This window comes from Mastigoproctus giganteus, chromosome 14 (assembly GCF_048544385.1).
Source record: "Mastigoproctus giganteus isolate SK-2022 chromosome 14, ASM4854438v1, whole genome shotgun sequence".
NCBI classification, from domain to species: domain Eukaryota; kingdom Metazoa; phylum Arthropoda; class Arachnida; order Uropygi; family Thelyphonidae; genus Mastigoproctus; species Mastigoproctus giganteus.
The window spans coordinates 59,398,800-59,419,275 of record NC_143588.1 but is presented as its reverse complement, the minus strand read 5'-3'; the positions used below and the strand labels follow the sequence as shown (position 1 = coordinate 59,419,275).

General features: G+C 37.6%; 1 protein-coding gene across 1 annotated transcript in view; it reads left to right on the top strand.

Moving 5' to 3' along the window:
* Prosalpha2 (proteasome alpha2 subunit) overlaps positions 1-20,476 on the top strand; it is a 69,451-nt gene that overhangs the window by 23,558 nt on the left and 25,417 nt on the right. The window contains exon 3 of the mRNA XM_090389032.1: positions 3,327-3,459. Coding sequence (XP_090245158.1) covers positions 3,327-3,459 — 133 coding nt within the window. The remainder of the gene's footprint in view (positions 1-3,326; positions 3,460-20,476) is intronic.

The window sequence follows — 20,476 nt, the reverse complement described above, 5'->3', positions numbered from 1 at the left end:
AAAATGCGATGACCTGCAAGATTTCTTTTCTTCTTTTCGTTGGTTGGATTACTGTTTCAAAACTTCTGATGTCAACATTTGCTCAAATCATGTCAGTGAAATTATTCTTGCAGAAATGGAATCCTTTGTCTCACACTCCACTTTAAAATCACATCCTTTGTCTAAACCTTGGTTTTCCAATAAAGGTGCTAAGGCTGTTCAAGGGAAGAATGTTGCATATCATAATTGGCTTGTTTCCAATTCTTCAGTTTCATTTTCTGCCTACACCAAAACTGACAACAATTGTAAAGCAGTCATTAATCAGTCCAAACTAAATTTTGAACAGGCTAAATGCTTGGCTACCATTAGAGCTAGAAGCAAGTTTTCCACTCTTAGCCTGTTCAAAATTTATTTTGGACTGATCAATGACTGCTTTACAATTGTTGTCAGCTTTGGTGTAGGCAGAAAATGAAACTGATAATGGTAGCCAAGCATTCTGTTCTCTTGCCAAAGCTATTGACCACATTTTTGCCCATCTCTGTCAAAACCCAGATGGTTCTATTGTCACTTCAGCAAAGGATAAAGCTGACTTGCTAGCATCCCATTTTTCTTCCAACTCTTGTATTAATTATCTTGGTAAAACGCCTCCCACCATTCCCAACATGCTCCATTCAATGCCTCCTGTGGTCTTCCGTCAAAAGGATTTTGACGAATCTTGATGCTAAGAAAGCTCCAGGTCCCGATGGTATTTCTCCACTTGTTCTCAAAATCTGTGCTCCTGAACTTACTCCTATTCTTTGCCGCCTTTTTTCACTTTCTTATTCCAAAGGTGTTTTTCCTTCTTGGAAATTTGCTCTTATCTAGCCAGTTCCTAAAAAGGGTGACAAATCCCTCCCAATCAAACTCCAATTGCCAATGGGGTTGTGAAATCAATTAACCGCCAACTTTTAAACTACCTAGAAACCTTCCATCTGATCAATGATCGCCAGTATGGATTCCTTAGTGTCGATCCACTGGTGATATTCTGGCTTATGTTACCCATTTATGGATTAATTCAATGGAAAGGTTCTATGAAACACAAGTAGTTGCTCTTGACATCTCAAAGGCTTTTGATCGTGTTTGGCATAAAAGTCTTCTAAACATGCTTCCATCTTATGGTTTGCCAACTGTTTTTTGTAATTGGTTATCCAGTTTTCTCTCTGATCGCTCACTGAGGCTGATGGTAGATGGCTCTCTATCTTCTAACTTCTCCACTAATGCCGGTGTCCCCCAAGGTTCAATTCTTTCCCCCACTCTTTTCCTCTTTTATATTAATGACCTTCTTCCATTGACTGAAAATCCTATCCATAGTTTTGCCGATGATAGCACATTGCATTCCACTTTCCATTTTGAGAAACCTTGCCCTGCTCAATCAGCTTCAACTTTTCGAAAATCTGCTACCAATTCCTTAAATGCCGATCTTCGGGTAATTCTCCAGTGGGGCAAAGACAACTTTGTTGATTTCAACCCTTCTAAAACTCAGTGTTGTCTTATATCTTGCAAAAAGGATTCTTTTGCTCCTATGCTTATCTTTAGTGACACTCCGATTTCTAGGCAAAATGATATATCTCTTTTGGGGATTACCCTGACTTCTAATCTCTCTTGGCACAAGCACATTAGAAATATTGCTTCCTCTGCATCTAAAAAACTTAGTTTTCTCTTTTGCTCTCGGCGTTACTTTTCTTCCAAACAGCTGCTCACTCTGTAAAAATTGCAAAACCGCCCTACCATGGAATATTGTTTTCACATTTGGGGCAGTGCCCCCAATACCTTTCTCAGGCTTCTTGATTCCATTCAGAAGAGGGCAGTTAGGTTAATTAATGATTCATCTCTAACAGGGTCTCTTTACTTGCTGTCTCATAGTCGTGCTGTTTCTGCTGCATGCCTCTTCTACAGATATTTTCATGGCCACTGTTCTTCTGAATTGGCTTCTATAATTCCCACTCTATCTTTCAAAACAGTCCAACACATGCAGCCACCAGCCAACATCCATTTACTGTCGAACTTCAACTCACAGAACCAACTTTTCATCTTCCTCGTTTATTCATTCAACTGCCTTTTTCTGGAACAACCTTCCTTCGTATGTATTTCTTGAAAGTTACAGTCTACAGAAGTTCAAGTCTAATGTCAACAAATATCTTCTTTCGTCTTCTCAACCTCCAACCCAAGCACGGTACTAAGTACTATAGGTTCTAATACCTCTCGTGTTTGGGGTTTATATAAAAAAAAAAGGTGTATGGGTAAGTTCTGTAAAGTCAGTCTCTCAAAGCAGGAACAGCATGTGACCTGTGCACTGGTGCATTGTCCTGAAGAAGCAGCACACCTCTGGAAAATTTCCACAGTGTTTTTCCTTTTATGACATCCATTAGGTTGTACAGTAGAGATGCATATGACTCTCCATTGACTGTCTGCTTGTGTTCCAAGTAGTGAGTGTACAAAATTCCCTCAGCATTCCAAAATAATGGAGGCCATAATCTTACCGGCTGAAGGTTTTGTCTGAAATTTTTTGGGTGGGGGAGAAGCCTTGTGTTTCCATTGCATTGATTCTTGCTTGGTCTCAGGATCCTGATGATGAAACCATGTTTCATCTCATCACCCATAGCAATTCTAGAGATGAAAGTTTCAGGATCCTTTTCATAAAGCTCTAAATTCTCCTCACGACACTGTACTCTAAATTGCTTCTGCATAGGGGCCAGAAATCTGGGGATATACCTTGGACTGACCCTAGTCATCCTCAAATGTTCATGGAGGATGGTTATAACCTTTCCCTCAGATATGTCATATTCCCTAAAGATTTGGGACGTCTTTAAACATCTGTCATTCAGCACAAGGGTTTCCACAGCTTGGCACATTTCTGGAATGGTCGCTGTCACAGGCCTTCTTGGATATGGATCATCTTTGATGGGCTCTACCCCACTGGAATTGTTTTGTCCAGAATTTTTCCTGGTACTCTGAAGGTGCACTGCTGCCATACACAGCGACCATCCTTTCATGAATGGCATTTGGCCCATTTCATTCTTTAGTGAGAAACTTGATGACTGAACGATGCTCTAATTTCAGCAAATCCATAATTTGATACGGGTGTCTTCCTTCTTTCTGTTACAGCAGCACAACCTATAAACACAGTATGATAAAAATTTGTATGATTCAAGTTGAAATATGTGGGAATGATAAATCATGAATCACTGAAATATAACTATGGGAAATACCTTAGGTAGATAATTTATTGAAAACTCCTTGTTATAGTGGAACTAGCTTTCTTTTTAATTTTGGTCTTTTCTCTCTTTTTAATCTCTAAATTTGAGCAGCTGCCAATGGAGTTGTGTTAGCAACAGAGAAGAAGCACAAATCTGTATTATACGAAGAACATAGTATACATAAAGTAGAAATGGTGACCAGTCATATTGGTATGGTGTACAGTGGAATGGGACCCGACTATAGGTAGGTTGCAGAATTATATAATAATTACACCGGTATTTATTTTGAACTTATTGCTTTTATAATACCATTTGTAATTTTCAACATTCCATCCTTTCTCTGATGTTCTGTTTTTCAGAAATGCTTAATTACTTGTAATTTATTTTATAAATGGTATTGTGATTGCCTGAAGAAAATAGTTTTCTTTTATATTTATTAAACATAGTAGAAGTCCATTATTTTGACTATAGAGCAAACTTATAACAATAAGTTTGCTATAGTGAGCACTGTTAAAGTATCTCTCTCTCTCTTTAAAAATGCTGAGTACAAGGAAATTCTACAATAATAACAAGTGATGGGTGTAAATAGTAAACTTCCTACTTTTTCTTAATTTTTCTTGTACGTGCTTTTCAGATACTTATTAGTTTTAATTTTATCACTTGTTAATGCTACTTGGTACTTGCTTTGTTTTTGAAGCATAGGAATGCACAACCATAAAGTGTTGTAATGTGTCTCTGTTTACGCTTTTTGGGTTAGTATCCAAAAAAAATATGGTACTTGTTTAAGTTGTATTGAGGTTACCCTCCATGGGAAAACTTAAGGTGCATTTCAATGTTTTGAAGTAAGCTTATTAATATGGAAAAGAAACAAAGGTGTGGACTTACAAACAAAATTTAAAACACAAAATTATAAATATGTGTCAACAGCAGTTTATAGTGAAATTGTTGAAATAGTTATTATTCAGTTGGCCATGATAGTATATGTGGTATCGTGCTGTGAAATCTGTATGCTGCCACAGAAAAATGCATGGCCCGTTATTAACTGAGCTGCATTCTGTTCAGTTTAGCTGCTATAACAGTGAGGTTGCCAGGGGCTGTTGAAGAGTATAAAAGGAAACTCATTGTAATGGATGGAGACTAGAAGTGAGTATGCCACAGATTTTTCCAGTTTTCTGTTTTCCTCAACACTGATGCACTATTAAAATATTAAATCTGTAATTTTTCTATAATGAGACAAGAAATATTTTTTTCAGATTTTCTCAGCCACTGTTTTAGCAGACTTTTGCTGTATTTGAATAGTTTACCCCTAAATATATGAATGCCTTTAAACATTGAATGGTGTCACTCCAGTCTTGTACTATGTAATGAAACTTCCAGCATAATGTTTTCTTTTAGATATTGGAATGAGATACTAATACCTTGTTCAATAACCCGATTAACCTCTCTGCAGTGTCAGTTTTTTCTTTACTGCTGATAAAGTGCATAGATCATCAATTATAATAAGATGCTCTGGTGGAGTACCTAAGCAGCATTGCCACTATTGCAATTATAGTATTTTTTTTTTTTTTTTTTTTATGAAAACCCCAAACAGGAAAGGTATCAAAACCTATAGTACTTAGTACCGTGCATGGGTTGAAGGAGAAGTATGGGGGGATGGGAATGCCGGAAACTTTGCTCTAGAGACTAAACATGGGTTTCACCACTTCAACTCCAATAAGCAAAGTGGTGGTATTTCACAGGTTGATGAAAGTCATCTACCACCTATGTATATCTACTTTGGAAAATTTTCCCAAACATGACATTTTAAACCTTAAATTTAAAATAACAAGGAAAAAATGTAGAAAAGCAATTGTAGTCTTAATGGCAAATTAAATATGATTGTTGTAAACTGCCACAGTTTCCAAAGCATCATGTCTTCTGAAGTCGGTCAAACTTCTGCTATACAGTTTGTGTTGATGATTAGGTTCTGTGACCTCTCTCTCTCTCTCTCTCTCTCTCTCTCTCTCTCTCTCTTGCTTGCTTGCTTGCTTGCTCTCTCGCTCGCTCGCTCATTGGCTGCTCCTAGCCAGACTGACAAATACTGTTATTCAAACTGTACTTTTTTTAAGCCTACAATGTAATGGTCAAGAACCTTTATCATAAGCTGCTTCAGCAACCACAGGAAAGTTTCCTCTGAAGTTTGAGACTATGCAAGATATGTCACCAGTTCCATTTTGTTACTCTGTGGGGAAATGGTTCTCAATAAAAAGTCTCTTTCAAAAGGTTTTCCACGTTTGAACTAACAGGTGAGTTCCCTAATTAGGCCATACCTGTTTATGTTTTGTCTTCAAATATAAAAATGTGTTAATACTTTTACCATTCTTCCGTGGGTAATGAAATGGATTTGTTGACATATTCCAGTGGATGTTCAGATTTTCTAAAGTTTACTGTCAAAATTGAAAGAAATCATTTGCTACCTTTCATTGATGTTATTAGCATTAGCATTAGCAGAGGCATTTGATGCAAGAAAGCAAGCTTATGCAGCATCAGCCAAAAAAAAAAAAAAAAAAAAAAACCACTTCCACTTCACCCCTCTGTTCGTTCAAAATACCTGTCCAGCTGAGCCTTAAACTTATTTAGGCTATCAACCTCCACCACAAGGGATGGAAGTCTGTTCCACCAACCAACCACCCGCTGGCTAAAGACAAATTTCCGCACGTCTATCCTACATCTGTCTTTCCTCAATTTGAATTTATGCCCTCTCAGGTGATTATTCTGAGCTAGAGGAAGAATCCCATCAGCATTGAGCATGCTTAAACCATTCAAGGCTTTATACACCTCTATCAGATCACCTCGCTGGTGCCTAGTCTCCAGACACTGTAATTTGCAAAACTTAAGCCTTTCTTCGTAAGAGCACACCTTTGTTCCATTCACTAATCTTGTTGCCCTTCTCTGTACTCGTTCCAGCAGCTCTACATCCTTCTTGAAATGAGGCCTCCAGACCTGTATACAGTACTCTAGGTGTGGCCTGACCATCGCCTTATACAATGGAATAATCACCTCCTTATCCCTGCTGGAAAAATTCCTGTATATCATTGACAATACTCCATGAGCTACTCTTGCAGCCCGTCTGCACTGCTCAGAGAACTTCATATCTGCCTGCACAACCACCCCCAAGTCCCTTTCATTCTCTACCACTGTCAGTGTTGTACCACAGAGTTGATACGTTGCTCTGGGGTTGCTGTTTCCCATGTGTAGTACTTTACATTTGTCAATGTTAAACTTCATTTGCCACCTCTCAGCCCATCTGCTCAACCTTTCCAGATCCTGTTGCAGCAGCATAGTGTCAGTAGTGTCCTTGACAACCCTGCCAACCTTTGTATCGTCTGCAAACTTGGACATTAATCCCGATATACCATCATCAATATCATTTATAAATACAGAAAACAATAATGGACCCAACACTGAGCCCTGAGGGACTCCACTAATAACATCAGTCCACGTTGAGCAGTGTCCATTGATTACCACTCTCTGTCTTCTCCCCCTCAACCACCCCTTTATCCATAGCAGCAATTTGCCTCCAATGTCACACTGCTCCAATTTGTGTAGCAGTCTTCCATGTGCAACAGTATCAAAAGCCTTTCTAAGATCCAAGTATATAATATCAAAGTTATTCCCTGCATCCAGTTCTTTTGTGACTGCATCATAGTATCCAATCAAGTTGGTCAGGCAAGACTTCCCCTTAACAAAACCATGCTGTGTCTGAGCTATAACTGAAGTCTTGTCTAAATGATCCTGCAGTGCGTCTTTAACCAGTGCCTCCATTAATTTTCCTGGAACAGAAGTTAAGCTCACAGGTCTATAATTACTTGTGTCAGCCTTTGATCCTCCTTTGTGAATTGGGGTCACATTTGCACATTTTCAGTCTATGGGTACCTCCCCTGAGTCCAAGGAAGCTCTCATAATTATGGCTAAGGGTTTGCTTACTTCCTTTGCTGCCTCCTTTAATATAACTGGATAGATCCCATCCACCCCGGGTGCCTTTCTTGTGTTTATCTTCAACAGTTTCTCCTCCACTTTACTCCCAGTTATTTCAAGATTCTGTAACTTACTGCTAGAGTTGAATACACCTCTGGCATTCCCCTCGCTGAATAACTCCTCATGTGTGAATGTCGATGCAAAATATTCATTTAGTTTGTTAGCCACCTGAGCAGGATCATCAACACTTGACCCATCAATATCAAGTGGACCAATCTGATTCATCCCTTTCCTTCTAGAGTTTACATAAGTAAAGAACTCTTTGCTGTTTTTCTTTGCATCCCTTGCCAAGGGTTTCTCGTAATCTGCCTTCGCCTGCCTAACCTCCTTTGTAACTTGGTTGCATATCAACTTGTATCTATCATAGGCTTCTGTGTCATGTGTTAATTTGTAAGTATCCCATGCATTTTTCTTCTCTGCCATATGCCTCATTAGTTCATCTGACATCCATTTTGGCCTAAACCTTGAACAATATTTCTTAGTTGGTATGTGAAGCCTAGTAGCTTCCAAGATAAGTTCTTTGAATGCTTCCCATTTTGAATTTGCTGTTGGTAACATCATCAGTTGGTCCCACTGTATAGAATTTAAATACTGTCTCAGTCCATCGTAGTCGCCTTTACGGAAGCAATAACCCTTCCCTTTACCCCTAATGGTAGTTACCTCTTTGAGTAAATCCCACTTCAGCACACTGTGATCACTGCCACCTAGTGGTTCATTTATCTGCAGATTCTTAATGCATGAAGAATCACTGCTGATAATCAAATCAAGAGTATTACTCCCTCTAGTTGCCTCCCGAACATGCTGATGTAGAAAACAATCATCCAATAAATCCACAAAAGCCCTGCTAGTGTGTGAGTATCCAGCCCCCAAATTCCAGTCAATATCTGGGAAATTAAAATCTCCCATTATAAGACACTCTGATTTACTGGCCCACTCTATTTCCCTGTACAGTTCCTTATTATACTCATCAGAGTCATTAGGCCTATAGCACACTCCTACTCTCAATTTTGATCTCCCAATGTTTATGTCACACCAAACTGACTCCACACTGCACTGTCCAGCGATGTCGACTGGCTTCACTTCCTTGGTTTTTATGTGTTTCTTAACTAATAGCATAACACCTCCCATCTTCCTATCCTGTCTATCCTTTCTGTAGACGTTGTACTCCCCAAATTGCAGTTCCGCATCCCTTATATCTGTGTGACACCACGTCTCTGATATCCCAACAATATCTGCCTTCGATGTTTTGAGCAATACCTCAAATTCATCAAATTTATTTACTAAACTCCTAGCATTGGTGTACACGCAAGTATACCTGCACCTGTTTCTATTCTTAGCTACCCTAACACAACCCATGTGTTTACTTGTACCACAATGGCTCCCAGCAGTCTCTGAAATACCATGCATCTTGTTTTTCAGGCTTCTGCTCATTCTAATAGAAGCAGTGCAAGAATCTCTTTCACCTCTGCCAGTGGCTACTGTCAATCTATTGGTCTTTGTCTCCCCCCAAGCTAGCAGTTTAATTTTATTATATAGCAGTTTTATATGGTAAGTTTGCTTATTACATGCTTATGCCAGGGGCTCAACCTGTGACCTGCATTTGGCCCTTGGCACCTTTTCACATGTCTCCTTTCATGTATCAGTAAGTAACTTACAAATAAGACCATTCCTAGGGTATTGTAAATCATGGCAAATGTCCCACAAACAAATCAATTTGATATAGCATTCATTTACGTAAAGTCTGTGACTGCTTGTAACAGTTGACACATATTATTGTACACATGCCATGTAGTTTGGACAATTTGCTTATAATTTGTTTAACAGAATTGCAGTAACTAGTATTGTGGACAGACTAATATTTTTTTTTATTTCTACAAATGGGAAAGCTTTGTGTTTATTTTGTAATGAAAGTATTGCCATTTTCAAAGAATGTAACGTTACTAGGTAAATCACAGAGAAAATCTAAAAAAAATTAATTTAAAGCATATAGAAAAGTACAAAAGTTGGTGGGAAAAAAAAAAAAAAAATGCCAGCTTTAAGTAGGGTGTTTGAGTCACAACAGTATGTATTCTAAATCAATCTGATAATAATTCTTCTGCATCGTGGGGAAGTTACTGCACTATCTACCTGTTGGCTAAAGAAAGCCAACCTTTTTCACAATTCATAAGAGAATATTTGCAAAACAACAAAAGATATTTGTTTGGAAAAAGAAACTGCTTTTAATACTGTAAATTTCTCTCATTAACAGTGATGTGGTGAGCTAAGATATGAATATAATGACTTTTTTAAAGCTGTTGTTTAGCACTGAATGTGAGTAAGGACACGAGTGATACTGCTTAGTTATTATCATTCAAGACAACAGAACCTTATGAAGTGGTAAAAAACTAGCTGGCCTTAAGATTTTCATGGCAAAATAGGAGATGATTTGTTTTTGAGTGTTAAACTGTGAAGGAATTTGATCTACCCTGGAGAGAACTTAAGGCAGTGACAAGTGATGGAGCTCCAAGCACAGTTGGAAAGAAAAAAGGTTTGATGAGTAAAATTATTTTATTGTGTTTTTTTTTTTTTTTTTTTTATGAAAACCCCAAACATGAGAAGTCTTAGAACCTATAGTACTTAGTACCATGCATGACTTGGAGGTTGAGAAGACAAAAGAAAATATTTGTTGACATTAGACTTGAACTTCTGTAGACTGTAATTTTCAGGAAAAACGTATGAAGGAAGGTTTTTCGAGAAAACAGCAGTTGAATGAATAAACGAGGAAGATGAAAAGTTGGTTCTTTGAGTTTGAAGTTGGACAGTAAGTGAATGTTGGCTGGTGGCGGCACGTGTTTGGACTGTTTTGAAAGAGAGAGCGGAAATTATAGAAGCCAATTCAGAAGAATAGTGCCCATGAAAGTATCTGTAGAAAAGGCATGCAGCAGAAACAGTACGTCTGTGAGACAGAGATGGGAGTGACATCTGTTACAGATGTCTTTAATTAACCTAACTGCCCTCTTCTGAATGGAATCTAGAATCCTGAGAGAGGTTTTGGGGCCACTGCCGCAGATGTGGGAACAATATTCCATGCTAGGGCGGATTTGCGATTTGTACAGAGCGAACAGCTGTTTGGAAGAAAAGTAACGCCGAGAGCGAATGAGAAAACCAAGTTTTTTAGATGCAAAGGAAGCAATATTTTTAATGTGCTTGTGCCAAGAGAGATTAAAAGTCAGGGTAATCCCCAAAAGAGATATACCATTTTCCCTAGAAATTGGAGTGTCTCTAAAGATAAGCATAAGAGCAGAAGAATCCTTTTTGCGAGATATAAGCCAGAACTGGGTTTTAGAAAGATTGAAGATCGGCATTTCAGGAAATGGTAATGGTTATTTGAGAAGTTGAAGTCGATTGAGCATGGCAAGGTTTCTCAAACTGGAAAGTGGAATGCAATGTGCTATCATCAACAAAACTATGGATAGGATTTCCGGTCAATGGAAGAAGGTCATTAATATACAAGGGGAAAGGAGTGGGGGAAAGAACTGAACCTTGGGGGGACACAAGCATTAGTGGAGAAGTCAGAAGACAGAGAGCCATCTACCATCACCCTCAGTGAGTGGTCAGAGAGAAAACTGGATAACCAATTACAAAAATAGTTGGCAAACATTACAATGGAAGCTTGTTTATAGATAGCATTAGTTGATGCATATGACAAGAAAGCAAGCTTATACAGCATCAGCCAAAAAAAAAAAAAAAAAACCTTCTCATTTCACCCATTCAGTCACTCCAAATGTTTGGCTAGTTCAGCCTTAAATTTATTTAGGCTATCAACTTCCAAAACAACAGATGGAAGTCTGTTCCAGAATCAACTACCCATTGGTTAAAGGCAGACTTCTGTTTATCCATTCTACAGCTGTCTTTCCTCAATTTGAATCTATGTCCCCCTCAGGTTCTTAGTCTGAGCAAACGAAGTATCCGTTCAGCATTGAGCCTGCTCAAACCATTAAATGCCTTATACACCTCAATCAGATCACCTTGTAGGTGCCTAGTCTCCAGATGCTGCAACTTGTAGAAGTTAAGCCTTTTCTTCATAAGCGTGCTCCTTTGTCCCTCTCACCAACCTTGTTGCCCTTCTCTGTACTTGTTCTAGGAACTCTACATCCTTCCTAAAATGAGGCCTCCAGGCCTGTATACAGTACTCAAGGTGTGGCCTGACCATTGCCTTATACAAGGGGATAATCACCTCCTTGTCTCTGCTAGCAAAATTCCTATATATCATTGCATTGATAAAACTCCATGACCTGCTCTGGCAGACTGTCTGCACTGCTCGGAGAATTTCATATCTGATTGCGCAATTACCCCCAGGTCTTTTTCATTCTCCACTATCCTGAGTGTAGTACCACAGAGTTGGTACATTTCTCTTGGGTTACTGCTACCCATATGCAGTACTTTGCATATGCAGTACTTTGCATTTGTCAACGTTAAATTTCATTTGCCACTTCTCAGCCCATCTGCCTAACTTTTCTAGATCCTGTTGCAGTAGCATACTGTCTTTAGTGTCATTAACAACCCTGCCAACCCTTGCATCATCTGCAGACTTGAACCTTAAGCCTGATACACCTTCGTTGATAAATACACAAAACAACGAGCCCAGCACCGAACCCTGGGGGACTCCGCTAATAACATTAATCCACGTAAAGCAGTGTCCGTTTATTACCACTCTGCTATCTCACACTCAACCATCCCTTTATCCATTGCAGTAACTTGTTCTTAATGCCATACTGCTCCAATTTGTACAGCAAAATAGTTTGAGTTGGCGGTTAAATTATTTCTCCATTACTTTAGAAAGAGTAGAAGTAATTGCAATGGGACGATAATTTGATGGGAGGGATTTGTCACCCTTTTTAGGAACTGGCTGGCTATGAGCAAATTTCAGCAGAAGAAAAAATACCTTTGGAATAAGAAAGTGAAAAAGGTGGCAAAGAACAGGAATAAGTTCAGGAGCACAGGTTTTGAGAACAAGTGGAGAAATATCATCATGGCCTGGATGCTAGAAAGGACCTGGATGCTTTCTAGCATCCAGATTTGTCAAAATCCATCTGACATCCTTTTGACGGAAGACCACAGGAGGCATTGATTGGAGCTTGTTGGGAATGGTGGGAGGTGTTTTACCAAGATCATTAATACATAAGTTGGAAGAAAAATGGGATGCTAGCAGGTCAGCTTTATCCTTGTCTGAAGTGACAATAGAACCATCTGGTTTTCACAGAGGTGGGAGCAGAGATGGGCAAAAGTTGCGGCCAGTAGCTTTGTCAAGAGACCAGAATGCTCGGTTACCATTAGATCAAGAAGCAAGTTTTCAACTGTTAAGCCTGTTCAAAATCTAGTTTGGACTGATTATTAACTGCTTTACAGTTGTTGCCAGCTTTGGTGTAGGCATAAAATGAAACTGAAGTGTGCTTAGAAGGGTTGTTTGTGAGAAAGAGATCAAGCATGTTGGCTGTTAGGATGTCCGGTAGGATTGTCATGGTCAGGATTGTCCGGTATTCAGGTAGGTAAATGAATAATCTGTGCAATGTTATTAATAATAGCAAAAGCCTCAGTATCTTGATCTTGACCAGCTGGGTCTGTGTGACTAGAAAACGGAAGCCAACTGGGTGTTGTGAACATTAAAATCAACAAGGAAAATTACCTTACTGTTAGGAAAGTTGGACTGGAGAAAGTTGAGTTGCAAAGAGAGGAAGTCAAAGAGCTACAAGTGATTAATGGAGTTGAGAGAACAGTAGAGAGAACAGATGAATTTTACGCAGTGAGGTAGAGAGATTTTAAGCCAGAGAAAATCAAAAAGAGGAGATTCCAAATTACCAAGTCTCTGACAGGGGACATCGGAACGGACATATGCATATCCACCTTTGAGGCAAAAGTAATCATACAGTGAATAATTCAGACAGCTGAGATGAGCACTGGTTGAATCAGCCAATAACTGAGATTCTGTCAGAAAAGGTACAGGGGGGGTTTGGCAGACTGTAAGTGGAAATTGACATCATTAAGATTAGAACTGAGACCATGTATATTTGTGAGATGAACTGAACTAGGAAGTGTTTGGGAGGTTTAGATCTTTTTTCTGATAAGTGCTCTATTAGTTTGATAATTCATAATGTATTCAATAGTAAGAAAAGGGGGTGGGACATGCTGTATGAAGTAATGAAATTTTTGGATATGGCTTAGACACAGTAAGAATATACCCAGATCCTTGACATAAAGTGTCCTTGAGAATGCCACCCACATACACACTGCTTGGAGTCCCTTTAATCACTATCTGGCAGAGTAGAGGCAGCAAGATTATACACTATTTGATCTGGAAACTTCCTAGAGAGTTGCCAACAGGTTCGGCCCAGTGTGCTAACTAGTGGCTGGCTTTTCGAACACCGTTTTAGAGTTGTACCCTCAAAATGTAAGGAAGTTTGGATCTTGCCATGGTGTTCATTGTAGCCTCACAAGACATCAATCATACTGTATGATGGAAGAGATGGGGGAAGGGTTGACTGGAACTTAGCTGTGGAGACTAAACATGGGTTCCACCACTTCAAGCCTCCAATAAGCAAAGTGGTGGTATTGCACCGGTTGATGAGAGTCATCTACCACCTAGTGATGCAAGAAGTGGACCAACAAATCCAGAATTTTACATGGAACTTTATGGCACCAAATGTCAACAATCACTTTGCTTAAAAACTACAGTCTGAACATGTTATGAAGATTGTGGTGTTGCTAATGAACTTGAAAAATTTCACATTGACTTGAACATTGCCAGTTTGACTTTTTTTTTTTTTAAACTTGCTGAATATGGGAATGTTATGTATCATACTGAAGTTCAGTGGCTGATATGTGGAATAGTGTTTAAACAAATTTTAGCTTTGAGGACAGCGTCGCCTTTCTGAACATCTCAGGTCCCTTACAAAAAAAGGGGGAGGGGCTTTTGTTGTTTCATGCTTGATGACTAAAACTTTATGTAACTACCTAAAATATAGACCCAGTTTCTTTTAAACCATGCTAATAAAGCATGGTTTAGCTACCAATTTTCTATTAGTGCAGTATTTTGGCTTGGCCTAAAGAAAGTGAACCTGCTGATGCTACAAAACTAAGAATGTAAATACACTGCTAAGGTATGCATAACATTAGAGAACATTATAGAAACACATCGCTTGTTTTCTTAGTGAGCACATGGCTCTGTTCACAAAAGGGAGTTACTGTTTATTTCGTGTTGCGTCGTACCTTCTCCATCAAGAAGAGTTATCGAGAAATAAACAAAAACAAATGCAAGATACGTGTGGGAAGCTAGTTTGTTTTTCTACCATAAGAATATAAAAAGAAACGAATTATTTCAAACATGTATTATTACAACAATTGAAATATTTTCTAACATACACTCTGAAGGACAACACCGGCTGCACTGCATTTATTATGTACATGCAGATCAGTTGTTTTCGGTTGTTCTTGCGTTGCGTGTTAACGTGCAGACTCCCATGTTATCTCCTGCCATTATGCGTTGTTTACATTAATTACTGTGCATACTAATTAATTACATTAATTTCTATTAAATTTTTTTTTATATATTACATAATTATTAACTATGGATAAAAGGAAAAGTGTATCTGATATTGCCTCTAGTAAAAAGAAAAAAGAAGTGATAGTGTTAGATGAAAACATTTAAGTCATAAAAAGATTTGAAGATGGTGAGAGTAAAATACAAATTTCTTGACATCTTGGAATGCCTGAATCAACGGTTCGGACGATTTTAAGTAAAGCCAGTGTATATAGGAAAAAGGTAAGCTTGCTTCATCGTCAGCACACACACAAACCACAAGAAATAGAAGTTTTACGATGATTGAGATGGAATATCTTTTAGCTATTTGGATAGAAAACTGCAATCAAAAAAAAATTCCACTCTGCAAAATGACCATAAAAACAAAAGCCTTGAGTATTTTTGCAATGTTAAAGGAAAAGTCAACAATAGAAAACTTGGGCAGAGTGGTAACTGAAAAAAATGTTCAAGCAAGTTCTTCAAAAGAAAAAGTGATTGAAGCGGAAACGGAAGCCGATTTCACTGCCAGTAAAGGCTGGTTTGAACATTTTAAGAAAAGAACAGAACTGCATAATGTTGCATTGACTGGAGAAGCGGCAAGTGCAGATAAAGATGCAGCCACGGAATATCCCAAAATTTTGAAGAAAATTGTTGATGACGGTGGCTACACAGATCAACAAATATAATGTTGATGAAACAGGCCTTTTTTTGGAAATGAATGCCAAAAAAACCTTTCTAGCAAAAGAAGAAAAGGCTCAACCAGGCTATAAAGTTTCCAAAGATAGAATAACACTTTTATTGGGAGGCAATGCAGAATGTGATTTGAAATTAAAATCCCCAGAAATGAAATGAAATGAAACTCCCAGATCTTTCGGTAAAGGTTTTAATAAAGCAAGCCTACCTGTTGTTTGGCACTCTAATAGAAAAGCTTGAGTCACGAAAGCTTTATTTGAAGAGTGGTTCACTGGCTATTTTTATCCGAAAGTTAAGGACTACTGTAAAGAAAACAATCTTGCATTCAAAATTTTATTAATTTTAGACAATGCCCTGGGCCACCCATCAGCACTTTCTGATTTGTGTGAAAACGTGAAAGTTATTTTTTTACCTCCAAATACGACAAGTCTTTTACAGCCTATGGATCAAGTCATAATCGCTACTTTTAAGGCCTATTATTTATGCAGAACATTTGCACAAGCAATTGAAGGAACAACTTTGAGATGATGCAGTTTCTTTAGTTGAATTTTGGAGAAATTACAACATCAGGAAAGCAATAAACAATATTCATGAGTCATGGTCTGAAGTAACATCCAATGTGGCAAAATATACTTCCAAACTGCTCTCATATTGCTATATGAGAGCAGTTTGAAAGTATATTTTGCCACATTACACAAATGATTTCTGTAGTTTCACTCATGCCAACATTGTTATTGATGAACTAGCAAATATTGGACGAGATCTAGGCTTTGATGAAATTGACAACAGCGATGTTCGCGAATTGCTGGAATCACATTTAGAACATTTAAATGATTCTGACCTTAATATTGATGAACAACGAGCATATGACGATGTGGAAATTTGCGAGGAAGACAATGTTCAAGAAAAGAAGTTGACATTAAAAGAACTTGAAGGAATATTTCATGCAGCTGAAAATTTGAAACAACTAATCATGGATGCAGACCAGATATTGAGCGCAGTATACAAGTTCGCAGGAACATTGAAAAAGATGTGTATCCATATAAGCAAATTTATGATGAAAGGAAGAAAGAAAAGTCTGCGGAAACCAGCCTTTTGAAATATTTTACAAAGAAATAAAGTGAGTTATATATTGTAATTTTTTAATTTCAATAAACTTTTGATTACTGTACTGCAAATATTTATAATTACCTTTTGCTTTTATACTGCTGTACATTAAATTGCCATAAAAAATTTATTTTTAAAAATATTGATTGGTATGTTGTAGGTCTTGGAACGAATTAAGCTATTTTGTATTGATTATTAACTTTGAGTAGAGCGATTTCGCGGAACCAATTAATTGTATTTTATGATTTTCAGGGAATAATTATGTGAAAGCACTAGACAGATACCACCTAACCCTTTTGCAATGTTTTGTGCATTGCAGGCATGCGGTACCTCATAAATCTCACTTTGATATTCCGGTTGCCATTGTAGTTTAAAGTAATCGACTATTATGCTCCCTAACTCAAAATACTACATTATCTCAATCTTGGGAAGAGCATTTTAGGACCTTCTGAAAATTGTGTGGTAACTGTCTGGAAAACTAATTGTAAAACATGCAACAACTCTTAGAAGGGTTGTTCTCTTACAACCTGTATTGTGATATTTTTGTGTAGAGCTTTATGAAGTGAATGTATAATAGGCTCTAGATTTTTATTTTATTTATTTTTTTGTGTAAAAGTATTCCATATTTTGATATTAAAACATTTTGAATTAAGAAATATTGCTGAATACATATTGGAGTCTGTGACCCCTGCTAGCAACATGCCAAACAGAATTCTAAGCAGAATCAACCAAATTTGCATGTGTAATTTTGAAATGTTGTGCTTTTAATAGTTTTCTGCATTGCAAAGCAAAATGGCTATTAGAACCACATTTGTATTTTACGATTTGACTTTTCTTTGTTCCCCCCCCCCCAGCACAATTAATGAAAGTTTCTGCATATTCCTGCTTCCATGCATGATATATGGCACCTCCGTAGCCAGGTGGGCAGGAGCAACAGTTCATAGCACACGCTTCTTGATTAGACTGGGGTTCGAGCCTGTGACCACTGCATATCCCTGGAGCAATATGGCCTTAATTGCTAATACTCCTAAAAACCAAATAACAACAACAGCATGATATATAAGCAGAAGTATATGCAAGTGTATAATTTTGAATATTTGTGCTGTTAATGATTTTCTGTGCTGAACAGTGGAAGCAACTATTAGGATTATGTTTATATGTTTTATGTTATAAATATAATAACTGCTTATATATTACTATATAAATAATATACAGTGAAACTTCTCCTAACGGACACCTCTTGTTAACGGACATCTCTCTACAACGGACATTTTCAAATTCCCCAACTCACCTCCATTGGTTTTAACATGTTTGCAGCTTCTGTCTAGCGGATATTCTCTGTAACGGACGCGGACAGGCAATCTGCACTGTTTCGTTTAGATTAGCACTTAATTTGATCTCCCCATAATGGACTGCGGGAGAGCTCAAGGCCCTTTTTCTAGGAACTTTTCTTCCACATATTGCCTCAATCGTGTGTTTATTTTCTATTTCCGATTCTCTGAATTTTATCAAGGTTTACGTCGTGGTTCTAAACCCTTTTTCAAGAATTTTAAGGCACGTGTAAAACTTCTGATGAATTCGGTGTGTGCAGGGGGGGGGTATGGTCGGCCTTTCGTCTTTTCAGTTTCAGTTTTCAGTTTTGTTCAGTGTCGTGTGAAGTGCACAATGTCTTTGCGTAAACATTTAACTTTAAAAGATAAAGTCGAACTCATTAATGCGTATGATCGGCAAAAAAATAGTGTTCGCAATCTGGCTGCAAAATTCAAAATCGGGAAGACGCAGGTAAGTGACATCCTAAAGAAAAAAAAATGAACTGCTCAAACAATTTTGGCAACACGGAAATGATCAGGTTCAAAAATCATTCCCGAAAACTGTTGGACTTCAAATTTGTCGTGCACGTGCTAAAAAAATTCCCATTAATGGGCCTATTATTAGGGAAAAAGCTTTTGAGATTGCGAAATCTATGGGAGTAAATGAGTTCAAAGCTTCTGTGGGATGGCTAGACAAGTTCAAAACTCGGCATAAAATTTCTTGGAAAACCATAAGTGGTGAAGGTGGATCTGTTGATACTGGGGTTGTAACAGAGTGGACCGTCAAATTGGAAGATTTATGTCGTGATTTTGAAGCTAAGGATATTTACAACTGTGACGAAACAGGGTTGTTTTTTTAAAGCTCTTCCTGAAAACACAATGAGTCTAAAAAACGAAAAGTGCCAGGGCGGGAAAATTTCTAAGGAACACTTGACTGTACTATTGTGTACAAATATGCTGGGAGACTTTGAACAACCTCTTGTTATAGGAAAACCACAAAATCCTCATTGTTTCAAGGGCATAAAGTTGAATCTTTTGGATGTTGACTGGAAATCTAATAAAAAAGCGTGGATGACACGAGATATCATGAGCGAATGGATAAGTCACTTTAACCAAAACATGATTCGTCAAAACAGAAAAATTATTCTTTTCATGGATAATGCTGGATCTCACCCGCACATTGAATTGTCCAACATTCAAATCGTTTTTCTGCCACCAAACACAACTGCAGAGTGTCAGCCCTTGGATCAAGGGATAATAAAAAAATTTAAAACTTCACTACAAAAAACGTGTTTTAAGACAGCTCATTGCAAACATGAATGATGTAATATGTGCGAGTGACCTTGCAAAGAAAATCAGCATCCTAGATGTGATTCAATGGATTTCCTCTTCAGTAAATGCAATTAGAAAACAAACTGTCGTGAACTGTTTTGTAAAGTCTGGCTTCTCAAACGCAAAAATTGAAGTTGTGAACAGCAATGTGGAGCACCAAGAAGAACAAGAACTTCAACATCTATTGATAATGTATGATACTTCCGCTGCAAGTTACCCTGGCTACAAAGATATAGACTCAAACCTCACTACAGAAGATGGTGCTCTAGATATCAACGACATTATCATCGATATTTTTCAAGAAGTTCCTCATGGGGATGAAGAAATGGAAGGAGGTCATTCTGTTGAAGAACATATTAACGACGAACCACCGATGAAAATAGAAGAAGCGCTCATACAAATCAATCGTTTAAAAATGTTTTTCGCTGCTGAAGAAGATACCGGAGGACTTTCGATGGTTTCTTCACTTCAAACAAATGTTGAAAATAAAATTATCAGCCGGAAGAAGGTGCTGAAGAAAATAAGTGATTACTGTATGCATTTTTCTTAAGATAAAGTCATAATATGCATAGCACAATTGTATGTATATTATTTACAAAAATATTTTTCAAAATCTGTATATAATTTAATTTAATTTTGCATTAAACGTTTTAACGATTTTCCTTTCTTTTTTTTTTTTTTCTCCCTCAGACTTCTTGTTAGCGGACACTTCTCTCTAACGGACACATTTTCGTTCCCCATGGCTGTCCGTTAAAGGGAAGTTTCACTGTATAAGCAGAAATATATGTGCATGTGTTATTTTGAAATTTCATGCTCTTAATGGTTTTATGCACTGGAAAATACAATTGGCTATAATGACTGTGATCATTTTTTTCTTTTTTTAATAACATTTGAAAACAGCATATTTTAAATATTTAATTTTTTTATTAATAATTAAAAAGTTACATAGAATAAGTATTGCAATCTATTAAGAAAAGATAAAATACAGTGACTCCTGCTATTACGTTCCGAAAAAATGGTGCATAGTGGAAATACGTGCTACATTCCCATTTTCATATATGTGGGGTCAAAAAAGATTTATGTTCACCCAGGAGTAGTTGTGATAGAAGGTTGAAATAAACACCATGTATTACACTTTTTCAACATAGTCACCAAACAGAATGACACGTTTTTGCCACCTCTCAATACACTTCTGTAGGCCAACTTTGTAGAAGTCCTCTGACTGTCCTTCAAACTATAACTTACTT